The sequence below is a fragment of the Nomascus leucogenys genome, chromosome 25 (genome assembly GCF_006542625.1).
Source record: "Nomascus leucogenys isolate Asia chromosome 25, Asia_NLE_v1, whole genome shotgun sequence".
In the NCBI taxonomy this organism is placed as follows: domain Eukaryota; kingdom Metazoa; phylum Chordata; class Mammalia; order Primates; family Hylobatidae; genus Nomascus; species Nomascus leucogenys.
Window position 1 is genome coordinate 22495768 of NC_044405.1, and position 13589 is coordinate 22509356.

Below are 13589 nucleotides of genomic sequence, written 5' to 3' on the forward strand. Positions count from 1 at the left end.
GAGCACACTTGAGTCTGTGTATTGTGTAGTAAAATATGAGATGAGAAACTGCTCTGGAAGATGTAGCTGAGGCTATGATGGTGCGGTTTCAAAGCTCATCCAGCCTGAAACCTTTGTCATCTCACTGTGAAATTTTGTTCAAGAAGGTTTTTTTTTTCCTTCAATATTTGTAGCAACACACTTACAAATGAGAAAATGAAAATAGAAGAGTGTATAAAGAAAGGGAAAGACGATTATGAAGAGAGTCATCAGAGAGCTGTGGCTGCAGAGGTGAGTCCATGACACTTAGTGACCACTATGGCATTTGTCATTTGTTTTTGTGTTTCTTTAATGACATATGAGGCATAACAGACATTACTGAAAAGTGTGGTGCATAAAGGATATCCTGTCACCCATAATATATCCTCCCTAAAACGACCACTCTTTTTCCTTGCCTGTAGCCTTGTAATGTTTTACTGGTATGCTTGTGTTGTTACTTAAATGCACTCATAGTGTACACCAAATTTTGTAACCTGCTTTCCTTATTTACCATTATAATTCAGTCATTTCCTATATTATACACTTTGAATACTTTCATCATATTTAATCAAGTGATGTACCATGAAGTAGCCAACCATATTTGCCAATACTTGGAAAGGAACTTGAAAATAATCCACGTATTAAGAATACGCTCCTCCCACCCCTAGAAGAATATATAGCAATGTCAGTACACTGAGAAACTACTGAGACAAAAATCAAAATTATGACGTCTGGCTGTATTTTATTTAGTTCCCGAAACATGATTCTCTATGTTTCTCTAGCTGAGAAACAAATGATATTTATTGGCATATGTGTCTGTGATTATTCTGGTAAAATAAGAAAAGGCTGAGTTTATACAGTCTGCAAACATTAGGCTTTTCAATTAAGAATTGACTATGTACCTGCTTCTAAGGACAGGAAAGGAAAAAAGAGCCAAAGTATGAATACTTTGTGGGTCCTACACCGGCATCCGTATTCCTGAGCTTGTTTAATTCACACCACCGTTTGGTAAGCAGGTTTGCCTGGTGGGCCCTGTCAAGTTTACTGACACCTGGATTAAAAGGCTATTTAATGAATCATTTGGACCACAAGGCCATTCTACATTTCCTGCAGTGATTCTCACAAAAATGGCCAGTTGGCTTGTGGGGAAGCCACAGAGAGTCTAGAATCTTAAAAGCATACCCCGAAGGCTTTTGATGTCCTTGCTGTGAACAGCTTCTCTGAGGCTTTTCTAAAATTGCAGAGGATGCAGCCTTTATTAAGGGTTATTCTGCTGCAGGACCATAGATAATACACACTGGTGTGCACATGCAGTTAACCTGGCTCTGTGCTTATATATAGCTTAAGCAGAAAGCCATGTACAGTTATTCATATCTGCAAAAAGGATCGTGGAAGGTATGCATTTGTAATGTCATTTTGTTCTGTTTTCAAATCTCAAAGTCTAATTCATGTTCACCTATGATATAATCAAGTTCTGGTGATTCTATCATCATGCTTCATTTAAGGAGAAATGGGAAAGTGGTTTGAATGTTTAAGTTTTAACCTTTAAAATAGTTTCGGGCTGTCATTTGTAAAATACTCATATGTCCTCTAATCTACTGGCAGGTATCCGTACTTGAAAACTGGAAGGAGAGTGAAGTGTATAAGCTACAGATCATGGAGTCACAAGCAGAAGCCTATCTGAAGAAGCTGGAGCTGATTAGCTGGTAATGCAGTTTCGTGGGTGTTCTCAGCATGTCATTTAGAAGATAAAGCTAGGACCATTTGAGAAAAACATTATTTTGTATTAGGACCATTTTATTTTTAATAGTTAATATAATTGATACATGTTCAATTGTAGAAAAGTTAAGACATACAAACAAAAATGATAAAAATCATTCCTAATTCTAAATGGAGATATAACATTTGTATTTTGGAATAAATTCGTGAAGTGTTTGAAAAAATGAAAATTTGTGAATTAGTTTTACTAAATAGTATATAGGAAATTTCTTTTCATATTGGTAATTACATTTCTCCAACCTAATTTTGAAAAGTTGGATAGTAATCGAGCATAGAAACATGTCATGATTTACCAAACACTGCTGTGCTGGGACAGTGGAGTTGTTTGTGAATTTGTGTTAATATAAGCCACCCTGCAGTGAACATCCTTGTAGTTAAATTTTTATGCACATTATTAGTCATTTCCATGCAGTAAAATTTTGGAATGAAGATCACATTTTCAAGGCTTTTAAAATTTTTTGCCAAGTTGCTTTCCATAATAGCTATTATTTAACAGTCTACATAACAGCATACGAGAATGTTTACAAAGTATATTCACACATATTAATTTTTTTTCAACCCTCAACAAAATCTCTACCTGTTTTTGTTTGTTTTTTTGAGACGGAGCCTTGCTCTGTCACCCAGGCTGGAGTGCAGTAGCCCGATCTTGGCTCACTGCAACCTCTGCCTCCTGGGTTCAAGCGATTCTCTTGCCTCAGCCTCCCAAGTAGCTGGGATTACAGGTGCGTGCCACCACGCCCGGCTAATTTTTTGTATTTGTAGTAGATATAGGGTTTCACCATGTTAGCCAGGATGGTCTCTATCTCCTGACCTCGTGATCCACCTGCCTCGGCCTCCCAAAGTGTTGGGATTACAGGTGTGAGCCACCGTGCCTGGCCTTGTTCTTGTTTGTTTTTGAGATGGAGTCTTGCTCTGTCGCCCATGCTGGAGTGTAGTGGCATGATCTCGGATCACTGCAAGCTCCGCCTCCTAAGTTCACACCATTCTCCTCCCTCAGCCTCCCGAGTAGCTGAGACTACAGGTGCCCGCCACCACTCCTGGCTAATTTTTTGTATTTTTAGTAGAGACAGGTTTCACCATATTAGCCGGGATGGTCTCAATCTCCTGATCTCCTGATCCACCCACCTTGGCCTCCCAAAGTGCTAGGATTACAGGAGTGCCTCCCAAAGTGCTGGGATTACAGGAGTGAGCCACCGCACCGGCCGGCCTTGTTTGTTTTTAAGATAAGGCTTGCCTGGGATTCCTAGAGGATCTTCTTCACCCTAGTACTTAGCACTTCTCTATGTGGAACTACTTTTCATTGAGTCCTTTTATCACGTTCTATACACAGATTTTGTGTTTTTAATCCCAGGGTTTTGATCCTTCCTGGTGCTTGCCTTTTGATTCAAATTTCAAACCCTCAGCATTGAACCAGAGATTGTGTGAATCATGGACAGTTTTAGTGTATCTTTTTCTTTCTTTTTTTTTTTTTTTTTTTTTTTTTTGAGGTGGAGTCTTGCTCTGTCGCACAGGCTGGAGTGCAGTGGCGTGATCTCGGCTCACTGCAACCTCCGCCTCCTGGGTTCAAGTGATTCTCTTGCCTCCCAAGTAGCTGGGATTATAGGTGCCCACCACCACGCCAGGCTGATTTTTGTATTTTTAGTAGAGACAGCATTTCACCATGTTGGCCAGGCTGGTCTCTAACTCCTGACCTGGTGATCCGCCTGCCTAGGCCTCCCAAAGTGCTGGGATTACAGGTGTGAGCCACCATGCCCAGCCCCTTCTTCATTTTCAAGATTTAATTTTTTCATGAGAAAACTTTTCTGATTAAAAGTAAAATAATATGCTGATTTAGAATACAGGACTAGTACAGCTGAGGTTGAGACCAAGTGGTGGTCAACCGCCTGTACTAAGCACCCACCATAGGCTGCATTGCGGCTCATCTGGGAAACAAAGATAATCTCAGGCTCATTTCATCGAATAGTATCAACTCTTCCAATAAACAGTAGAGTATACAAAGATTCTTTCTTCAGGATGCCATGCTAACTCTGCCTCCTCCACCAAAGTATAGAAACATAGAAAAGGGGTAAAAAGAATGCTCTGTTTTTTCTTCAATATGTGTAATGAGGTCTTACTGTACCCACAGATTGGTAGTGTTTTTGATCTTCTCAATTAGGAGTAGTCAATTTATCTGTCACTTTCAATAGACCAGATTCATGAGGTGCTGAGATTCATGAGGTGCTGAGATTATAAATTTATCTTAGGCTCATCTTTTATTTTTATATTAAGGTAATGATTAGAGTTTGATTGGAATCTTTTGAATGTTTCAGACTACCTTTTTAAAAAATATTTAAATGCAGACGTTGGCTTTAATATTAAACATAAAGATGTCAAATGAAGAATGGTCAAACTTTCAAATTTAGGAAAAGAACTTAAAATTCAGGAGACTTATTTTCTCTCTGCCTTTCGGTTTTAGATTTTTTGTTATATTAATAATTAAAATTGTCTAAAGTGTCTCTAGTGGCAAGTTTACAAGATAAGCAATTTCTTAAAAATAGTTGGGTTTTTGTGTGTATGTGATTATGTTAAATGTCTCTTTCGCTCATGTTTAGATGTTTATTTGACCGTAAGTGCTTTTATAATTTTAAAATTTCTAAAGCAGTTTTATATTATACTTTTTCAGCGATACTGCAGCATATCCTGACATGGAGTCTGATATATGTTCATGGGAATTGTTTCTTTCTAATGTTACAAAAGAAATTGAGAAAGCAAAGGTAAGTTGTAAAAAACATCTTTTAATCCCATCAAAATCTTTATGATAGTTATAATTCTTGGGAGGCTGGTGTCATATTGAATCTATTTCTTTTTTATCTATTATTATCAATAATATTTTTTGTTGAAAGTATTATGAGCTTTTCATGGAACTAATCTTTTTTTTTTTTTTTTTTTTTTTTTGAGACGGAGTTTCGCTCTTGTTGCCCAGGCTGGAGTGCAATGGTGCGATCTTGGCTCACTGCAACCTCTGCCTCCCAGGTTCAAGAGATTCTCCTGCCTCAGCCCCCCAAGTAGCTGGGATTACAGGCATGTGCCACCATGCCCAGCTAATTTTGTTTTTGTTTTTGTTTTTTAGTAGAGATGGGGTCTTTTCATGTTGGTCAGGCTGGTTTCAATCTCCTGACCTCAGGTGATCTGCCCGCCTTGGCCTCCCAAAGTGCTGGGATTACAGGCATAAGCCACTGCGCCCAGCCGGAAGTAGTGGTATTTTCTTAATTAACCATCTTGACCTCTGCCTTGATTGGTAAGATTAGAGGAGTTATGTTTGAAAAGGCTTTGGAGCATTCGGTTTAATGAGGTCTTATTTTGAATCTCCTTACAAGACAGTTATGTTTCATTTATAATGTGTAGGAAGAAACGAAGTATTAATGGACAATTGTGGTTTTCCCACACTTTACTTTCTACTCACAGTCTCAGTTTGAAGAACAAATTAAGGCAATTAAAAATGGTTCTCGGCTCAGTGAACTTTCTAAAGTGCAGATTTCTGAGCTTTCATTTCCTGCCTGTAACACGGTAAGTCTAGCACATCTTTTTTTTTTTTTTTTTTTTTTTAAACCATAATTCATTTGTTAACTGGCCAAAGTAGTTATTTGTTGTTGTTTCCTGGGAGTGAGGATGAGATTGGTTAATAATTGCCTTAATGTTTCATTATTGGTGCTACTGATTAACCTTTTAAACTTTATAACATTCTTATATAAAACAGATCAGTCTTTCTACATCTGTATGAGGGACAGACTGAGGTGAATACACCATTGCTACATTTCTATCACTCTCTTGTACCTTGGCCTGTCTTCTGTGTGTCTGTGTGTTGTATATGTATTCCTAACTTTGAACGAATAATCCAGGAGTAGCAGTTGCCTGTGATTCAAGCAGGATCCTATCACCACCTCAGATTATACTCTTATTCCTAGATATTTGGGACATAAGACCAAAATCTAAAAATTAAGAGGTTTCCTCCTCAAATACAGAATAAAAGCTGCTATGCCTGAGACATACAGGGCTTTGTTGGTCTGGCACATCATATTTTACTACTTGTTTGAGGTATTTGCCGAATCTTGTGAATAACAGTGAATAATCTTGTCTTTTTAGTTTAATATACACAGCACAGTAAAGAAAAGCATTAATTGCATTTTGTGGACTTTACAACATGGCTAAACCCATATTTAGATTTGGACACAGATAGATGCTTAGTAAATACTAAATTGAAATGAATTAGGCCCAGAGGAGATCAGACCATAGGAATTTAAAGTTAGATCTTGAGAGAAAACTTAGGTAAAAAAGAAAAGCAAAATTAAAGGAGGACTGTGTGTGAGAGTTGAAAGATGTAAGTTCCAGAATGTTGTGGCAGGACAGTGAAATTTTCTGGTTCCTAAAGACGGAGGAGACTCTCTCCCAGCACCTGACTTGCACCCTCCCACTACTGCCAGAGCTTTGCCTGGGCTGTTCCTAGCCTGGAGCACTGTCCCCGCTCTGCATCCTGCCTTCCCCTGAAACCCCGTCAGGGGCTGCCCTCTTTTGGCCTCCCACTGTGTCCCTTCTCTCACGTGCATTAGATCTCAGCCTGGCCTTGAATGTCTCTTTCTTGCCAGTACCTTGCACAGTAAACATTCAAACTTACTGTGAATTCATCTGAAAAAAAAAAATTAAGTGTGGAAAAAGTGTGACCACCCTGAACTGAGTAAAATATTCTGTTGAGATCCAGTTTTTTCTCTCCATTGAATGTGCAGTTTTAGTTAGAATTACACTAAAGGGGACTTATCATTTATTGTTTTTCCAAGTTCTTGTAACAGATATGTATAGAACAAACGTTGGCTCTCAATAGGATATTTTACTATTAGCTTGTAATCCTAGCTTATGTTATTTTATCAATACTCAAAAGAATTTTCATATCCTAAATTCTGGGAACTCTTAGTGTGCCAGGAGCTTGAGTAATAAGTGTGCCTAAAAATTATTTGTATCTCATTTCTCCTTCATTCATTCATTCGGTAATTAGTGGCGATAAAGATTGATGTGGGCTGTGCCCTCAAAGTGCACATGGACTTGGGGAAAGGCGGACTTTAAACCCATCGTTACCTGCAGCAGAGTGAGGTTTCTCATGGCAGAATGCTAGAGCAGCGTTGAGTCAGGGGCCACTAACCTAATCTAGAGGTGTGGCCTCAGTGGGAGATTCCCAGTTGGAAGTCTCCCAGAGACAGAGATCTGCAATAGGAACTTACCAGACAAAGGAGTGAGAGGGGTGTGTTTGGACGGTCAGAGTTCCAGATGGAACACACAGTGCTCCTGGAGCCTGGAGAGACAGAGAACACACTCCTTTCATGCTGTAATAGAAGCCCAGTATGACGCAGGGGCGAGCCAAGGGAGCCTTCTTCTGTAAGCTGTGTTACAGCAGTGTGGACGCTTCTAGCTTCATTACACCAGACAGGATAGGTCTCAAATAAGGGAACAGCAGCAGAACAGGAGTCCCTCCCTCTTCACGGCTTCGCTTTCCATGGTTTCAGTTATCTGCAGTCAACCGCAGTTAGAAAATACTCAATGGAAAATTCCAGAAATACGTAATTAATAAGTTTTAAATTGTGCACTGTTTTGAGTAGCATGATGAAATCTGGATTCTCACATGGTCACACCTGGGACGTGCCTTCATCCAGTGTTTTCATGCTGTTGCTGCTCCCTGCCCGCAAGCCACTTAGAAGCTGATTTGGTGACCAGATGAACTTCTCGTGTTACCCCAGTGCCTGTGTTCAAGTCACCCCTATTTTACTTCATAATGGCCCCAAAGCATGGGAGTAATGATGCTGGTCATTCAGATATGCCGTAGAGAAGCAATATAGTGCTTCCTTTAAGTGAAAAGCTGAAAGTTCTTAACCCAATAAGGAAAGAGAAAAGATCGTATCCTGAGGTTGCTAAGATCTATGGTCAGAACAAATCTACCCGTGATATTGTGAAGAAGGAAAAAGAAATTCATGTACAGTATACGTAGGGTTCGGTACTCTTTGCGACCTCAGGCATTCACTGGGGGGGTCTCAGAATGTATCCCGGAGGATTACGGGAAGCTACTATGGTTTTTGAAGATGAGCTTGCCACTAATGTGGGGGAATGTTGGGGAGGGGCTTGAGTGATTTCCATTTGTTCGATTATCAGTTTATTGCCATCAGCCTGTCCTGGATGGGGCATGGCAGTGGGGGTGGAGAGAAGAGAACAGATGTGAGAGGTGATTGGGGGTACGTTTACAGGCGCCATGCTGCTCAGGAGACCAGGCCCCATGTGTCCACGTGGGAGTTGAGGGTGAGTCTTGGGCTTCCGTCCAGGAGTACTAGGGGAAGAGCAGGACTGGGGAGGCTGCCTGAGGCTGGTTTCCAAAACATTGACTTTGAGTTGCCTTGGAATCACCCAAGTGGATTTGCAGATTTGGATCTCAGGAAAATATTCTAGACTGCAAACTTTTAAAAAGATTCAGCCTCAGGCAGCTGCATGGGGAGGAGTGTCAGCACTGCAGCCATGGACGGAGGCCTGAGAGCTGCCAGGAGAGCTGGCAGGGAAGAGGAGGCGGCCCACTGGGATGGAGACAGCTCTGGGGAGTGTGGTGGCCATGATGTTCCATCTGTCAGCTACGTGGTTGAGCTCGGAAGGGGAGAAGTGTAACCAGGTAGAGGCTGAAGGAGGGCCAGTAGGCAGGCAAAATGGTCTCATCTTACAGAGAAAACAGTGACTTATAGAGATAATTATTTAGAAGTCTGAGCCCTCCTACTCTTGTTCTAATAACTAACAAGTTATTATCAAGAATTCTTTTAAAACGAAAATATTTAATTCATGGTATTCAGGTTTCCTGTGCACGGAGCCTCTGGGCTGCATTATTGTATTTATTCATCGGCCTTTGCCCTTGGGCATTTCATCCTCTGAATTCAAGGGAAGCCCTAAGTGATCCATGGTGTGGTGTGTTCCTCACAGGTTCATCCCAAGTTATTCCCTGAGTCTTCAGGCCATGATGACCAAGGGCTTGTGACTTCTGCAAGCGACGTGACTGGAAACCACGCAGCACTTCACAGGAATCCCAGTGTGTTCTCTGCTGGTGATTCCCCAGGGGAGGCTCCTTCTGTGCTGTTGCCAGGGCCACCCCCTGGTCAGCCTGAAGGCACTCAGCTGCCAGGGCCAAAACAGGCTGGCCAGGCAGCTCTGTCAGAACGAACCCCTGTGGCTGATCGGAAGCAGCCTGTTCCTCCAGGACGTGCTGCGCGTTCAAGCCAGTCTCCAAAAAAGCCGTTCAATAGTATTATTGAGCACCTGTCAGTGGTATTCCCATGTTACAACAGGTATGAACAGAAAATGTCTGTGACTGTGTTCAATACTTTATTGAACTGAGGTTTCCCGATTAGATAAAATCATGGCCAGTTAGGTGTTAACATGAAAAGGGTTGCATAATTGTTTTGCTCAGAAAGACAGTTGCTACATTTCTTTCTTTTTGTAAATACAGACATAAGTATTTTCAAATAAATTGGTGGGTTTTTTTTTTTTTTTTTTTTTTTGAGACAGAGTCTCACTCTGTTGCCTAGGCTGGAGTGCTATGGCGCAATCTCGGTTCCCTACAACCTCTGCCTCCCGGGTTCAAGCAATTCTGCCTCAGCCTGAGAAGCTGGGATTATAGGCATGCACCACTAAGCCTGGCTAATTTTTGTATTTTTAGTACGGGTGGGGTTTCACCATGTTGGCCAGGCTGGTCTCGAACTTCTGACCTCAAGTGATTCACCCGCCTTGGCCTCCCAAACTGCTGGGGTTACAGGCATGAGACGCCACACCCAGCCTCAAATTTTTTAATGTGCATATGTAAATTGAAAACATTGACCACTGGGTAATTAACATTCATCAGAACCGATGACAATTTGCTAAGATTTTGATGAGACCAATAGCACTGTCTAAAACTAGTGTTAACAGAATCAATAAATGAACTGCAAAACAATAATTCTGCATCATTTGGAGGGACAAAATTACATATAGCAAAGAAGGCAGCAGCAACGTATACCTTGTTATATAAGACCTCTGATTTGTTAGAGTATGAGGTTGAAGACTGGATGGAATTCCATAGTGAATGGGGCATGTGGACATGTTAACAAGGGGTCCTTGTGAAATGTGGGAAAAAGCTGCCCTTACCTGAGTGAGCAAGAGCTGTAAATAGAGTTGGGATGATGGCAGGCTCTTCAGTAGCGTTTCTGCCTCCACCTCTGGTTTCTGCTGTTCAGGTTGGTGCGAGGGGGGCAGAGTTGCCTCTTGTCTCAGCTGTGAAAGATGATGAGGTAGAGGCGGGTGTCTCTGAAGTGCAGCTCGGAACGAAGGACTCTATGCTCAGGAATGACCTTTGGCACCTGCCCTATTATTTCAGTTTCTGAGACAGTGTTAATTACAGGCTTCAAATTGAAATTTGTAAACAATGGGGCAGTTAAAATATGATTAGCCAGCAGGCATGGTGGCCCATGGCAGGCCGAGGCAGGTGGATCACCTGAGGTTGGGAGTTCGGGACCAGCCTGACCAACATGGTGAAACCCCATCTCTTCTTAAAAAAAATTACAAAACTCGCTTGAACCCGAGAGGCAGAGGTTGCAGTGAGCAGGGATGGCGCCACTGCCCTCCAGCCTGCCACTCTGACAGAGTGAGACACTGTCTCAAAAAAAAAAAGTTATGCTTTTTAGATAGTTATTGTTGTTATCAGTGGTCTTCAAATTAATTTTATGTGCATTTGTCTTTGTTTCTTTGGGTTGGGCTTTTGGATTAATATTGGCATGTAATATTTCTTAGCAATAGAGAACTTTCTGTTGTCATTTATCACTCACTCTCCCTTTCAGCACCGAGCTTGCTGGTTTTATTAAAAAAGTGCGAAGCAAAAACAAGAACTCGGTCTCAGGATTGAGTATTGATGAAATTGTCCAAAGAGTGACAGAACACATTCTAGATGAACAGAAAAAGAAAAAGGTATTTTATCTAGATGTTCCACTTCATCCTTATTTATAAAATACGAACATTGTTAAAAAAAAAAAAAGCTTCAAACCAAAACCTAGAGAGCAATGTACTAAAGACAGAAGATGGTCAAGTTGTTGGATAACTGGTTGCTTCCCTCTTGTCCCCTCCCCGCCACCCCTGTTATCTTCGCAGCCAAACCCAGGAAAGGACAAGAGGACTTATGAGCCCAGCTCTGCCGCCCCCGTGACCAGGTCCTCCCAGGGCCCATCCTCGGCGGTTGTTGCACCATCACCCAAAACCAAGCGGCAGAAAGCAGATGTCCCTGTGAGGGCTGTACGTATAACTGTATAGTTTTGTTTTTTAATGAAAAACAAGAAGCAAACAAAATTTTTAATCCATCATTTAGCCCCATTCATTTCTAGACCTAATTTATTTGATCCCAACATTAGAAACTGAATTTCAGTGTACTTGAATGCGTCCAGTTAGAGCAATCAGTGAATGGCCGAGGTCATGGTGTCTGCTGTGATACGCTTGGGCCCAGCATGGAGAGAAGCCCCTGCACGTGAGTGACAAGGGCTCTGACCATCGTGGGGGATCTGAGCCTTCTCTCTCTTGCCCTTGTTTTGCTGCAGATGGTCAAGTACATGGGCTTTGTACATCCAGTGTGGTATTTTGAACAGTTGGGAAAATCATTTTTGAATAATTTTCTTCTGTGTAACCATGGCTTTGGAATTGCACAGATGTGTCAATGTGTTGTGTGGCCACACCCACCCCAAGATAGACCATGATCGCCTGGAGAAGAGAGTTCTCTTTTTGCTTCATGATGGATGTTTGTAGTAACGAAGATATAAAAGCTGACTTACTGAAACTTCACCAGATTGTATGAGAAAGAAAAATATGTATTCAAACTGGGACCTAATTTGATAACCATAGTTTGTTAAAATTAAAAGTATTAATTTTCAAATTACAAAGTATTACATACAATAGAAAATACAAATAAAAAGGGCATTTAAAAACCCACCCTGTAATCACTATTACCACTTTGGTACATATTTTTCTAAACTCTTGAATGCATGTATATGTGAATTAGTCAAAACTGAATATGCTAGTCATACTTTGTATGTTCTCTGAGGGGCTGAATTTTTTGGTTGTTTTCCATTTTTTTTTATTGTAGTTGTCCTTTTTTTCTTTTCCTTAGAAATATACTGTGCCCATCTTTTCTAGGAAACAGAAAACAGTCAAGTTAAGTGTATATTTTTTTCAAACTAAACCTGGCTCCGAGATTTGCACTGGGCATTGGAGGGGCCTTCACTGGCTCTTCCCCGGTCTGGCACTTCCTCTTCTTCCCTGACCCTCGAGTCATGGGCAGCAGTGGAGGGGCATGAACCCTCCTTCTGCAGCATCTGCCCCATCTCCTCCTGGGCCGAGTCATGCCTTGGGAGAGACAGCAAAACCCTGAACAGCAGTCCAAGGTCTTCTCAGCCCTCGGGTGATGCTTCCAGTGCCACTCCCTGAACTTGATCCTACTGCCAGGGCTGCCTGCATTCGCCCACTCCCTCAGCAGGGGTTTTTAGAGCATGAGTTTGAGCTAGGTTTTCCACCAGCTGCTAAAGACCCAGATGGGACTCATTTTGTACCTTCAAGGTGCTCAGAGTTAAGAGGCAGTGAGCTAGAGTAGAAGTTAATGACGCAGTGTAGGGTAAGTGCTGTGAGCTGCAGGGAGAACTGTGCCTGGAGTCCCAGGCGACACTCGGGTCTGCTCTCACATCGAAAGCACTGTCTGTGCTCACCAGACTGTGAGCCGCTGAGGCCAGAGCCCTCCATTCATCTCTGCATCCAGCACCCCACACCGACCCTGCCCGTGGATGTTTGCCGGATGAGCCGTCCATTTGTTTTGTTTTGATTTGCACAAGTAATCCATGCTCATAGAAACTAGAAAATAGTAAAGAAAAAGATTAAATCTCCCTTACCCTGAGGCAACCACTGTTAACTGTTTTTCTAGGCATGTATGTGTACATGCAGCCCCTTTATTAAAAAGTGAGTTATATATGATACATGCTGTCTTGTTAGCTGCTTTCATTCATCAGGCTGTTGGGGCCAGCTTTCTGTGTCAGGGATTATGGGCTTCCATCATGATTTTCCTTTTGGCTACACAATAGCCCATTGTGTGGATGTGTTGGAATTTACTACCCTCAACTGTTAGAAGATTAGATGAATGATTAATTCTCACCATGCCATATGATTATCCCATACTGTACTTTGGGTATAGTAATCTTCACCTAGGGATCTTCTGGTCACATAAAACAGTTTTTTCTCTGTTAGGAAATTAGAACTTTAAAAGTATACTTTTCTTTTTGTATTTTTATATTTTTTCTTAAGAAATGCTACTAAAAAATAAGTTGTTTCCTCAGACTGTTTAACTGTAATTGTGAATAATTTGCCACCCTTTGTGGCAGAAGATGTTTGAAGGCCACTTGAAGGAAGAACTCGTGTCATAAAAACAACTGTAGTTATTCTTTACTATTCAGGTGTGTTTGTTTCCACAGGCACTGGGTGCAAGTTCCTGTGAAATATGCCATGAGGTGTTCAAATCAAAAAACGTGCGTGTGCTCAAATGTGGGCACAAGTATCACAAAGGGGTAAGAGCTCTTTTTGGCCATCCTTACAGCATGCATTGGGACCTTCAAATATTTTCAAAATAAGAAAGGAATTGTTTTCTAGTCATCAGTATTTATTGTGCTTTCAAACCGTTTTCTTTGCAAACCTCCCATGTCAGTGTTCAATGCCTCCCTGTCCTCACACCAGCTCTGCAG

The 13589-nt window shown here is 41.5% G+C and overlaps 1 protein-coding gene and 1 long non-coding RNA gene across 3 annotated transcripts in view; one reads left to right on the forward strand and one right to left on the reverse strand.

Annotated features, from left to right (window-relative positions):
- Nucleotides 1-13589, forward strand: part of TTC3 (tetratricopeptide repeat domain 3) — a 124511-nt gene that overhangs the window by 108361 nt on the left and 2561 nt on the right. For both annotated transcript variants that reach the window (XM_030806371.1, XM_030806373.1), the window contains 8 exons: nucleotides 174-270; nucleotides 1624-1724; nucleotides 4460-4550; nucleotides 5242-5343; nucleotides 8776-9137; nucleotides 10662-10788; nucleotides 10969-11109; nucleotides 13323-13415. In XM_030806371.1, coding sequence (XP_030662231.1) covers nucleotides 174-270; nucleotides 1624-1724; nucleotides 4460-4550; nucleotides 5242-5343; nucleotides 8776-9137; nucleotides 10662-10788; nucleotides 10969-11109; nucleotides 13323-13415 — 1114 coding nt within the window. The remainder of the gene's footprint in view (nucleotides 1-173; nucleotides 271-1623; nucleotides 1725-4459; nucleotides 4551-5241; nucleotides 5344-8775; nucleotides 9138-10661; nucleotides 10789-10968; nucleotides 11110-13322; nucleotides 13416-13589) is intronic.
- Nucleotides 736-8705, reverse strand: LOC105738737. The gene is made up of 2 exons (XR_001114591.2): nucleotides 6904-8705; nucleotides 736-1772 (listed from the first exon to the last, which is right to left on the reverse strand). It is a non-coding gene; the product is annotated as an uncharacterized LOC105738737 (long non-coding RNA).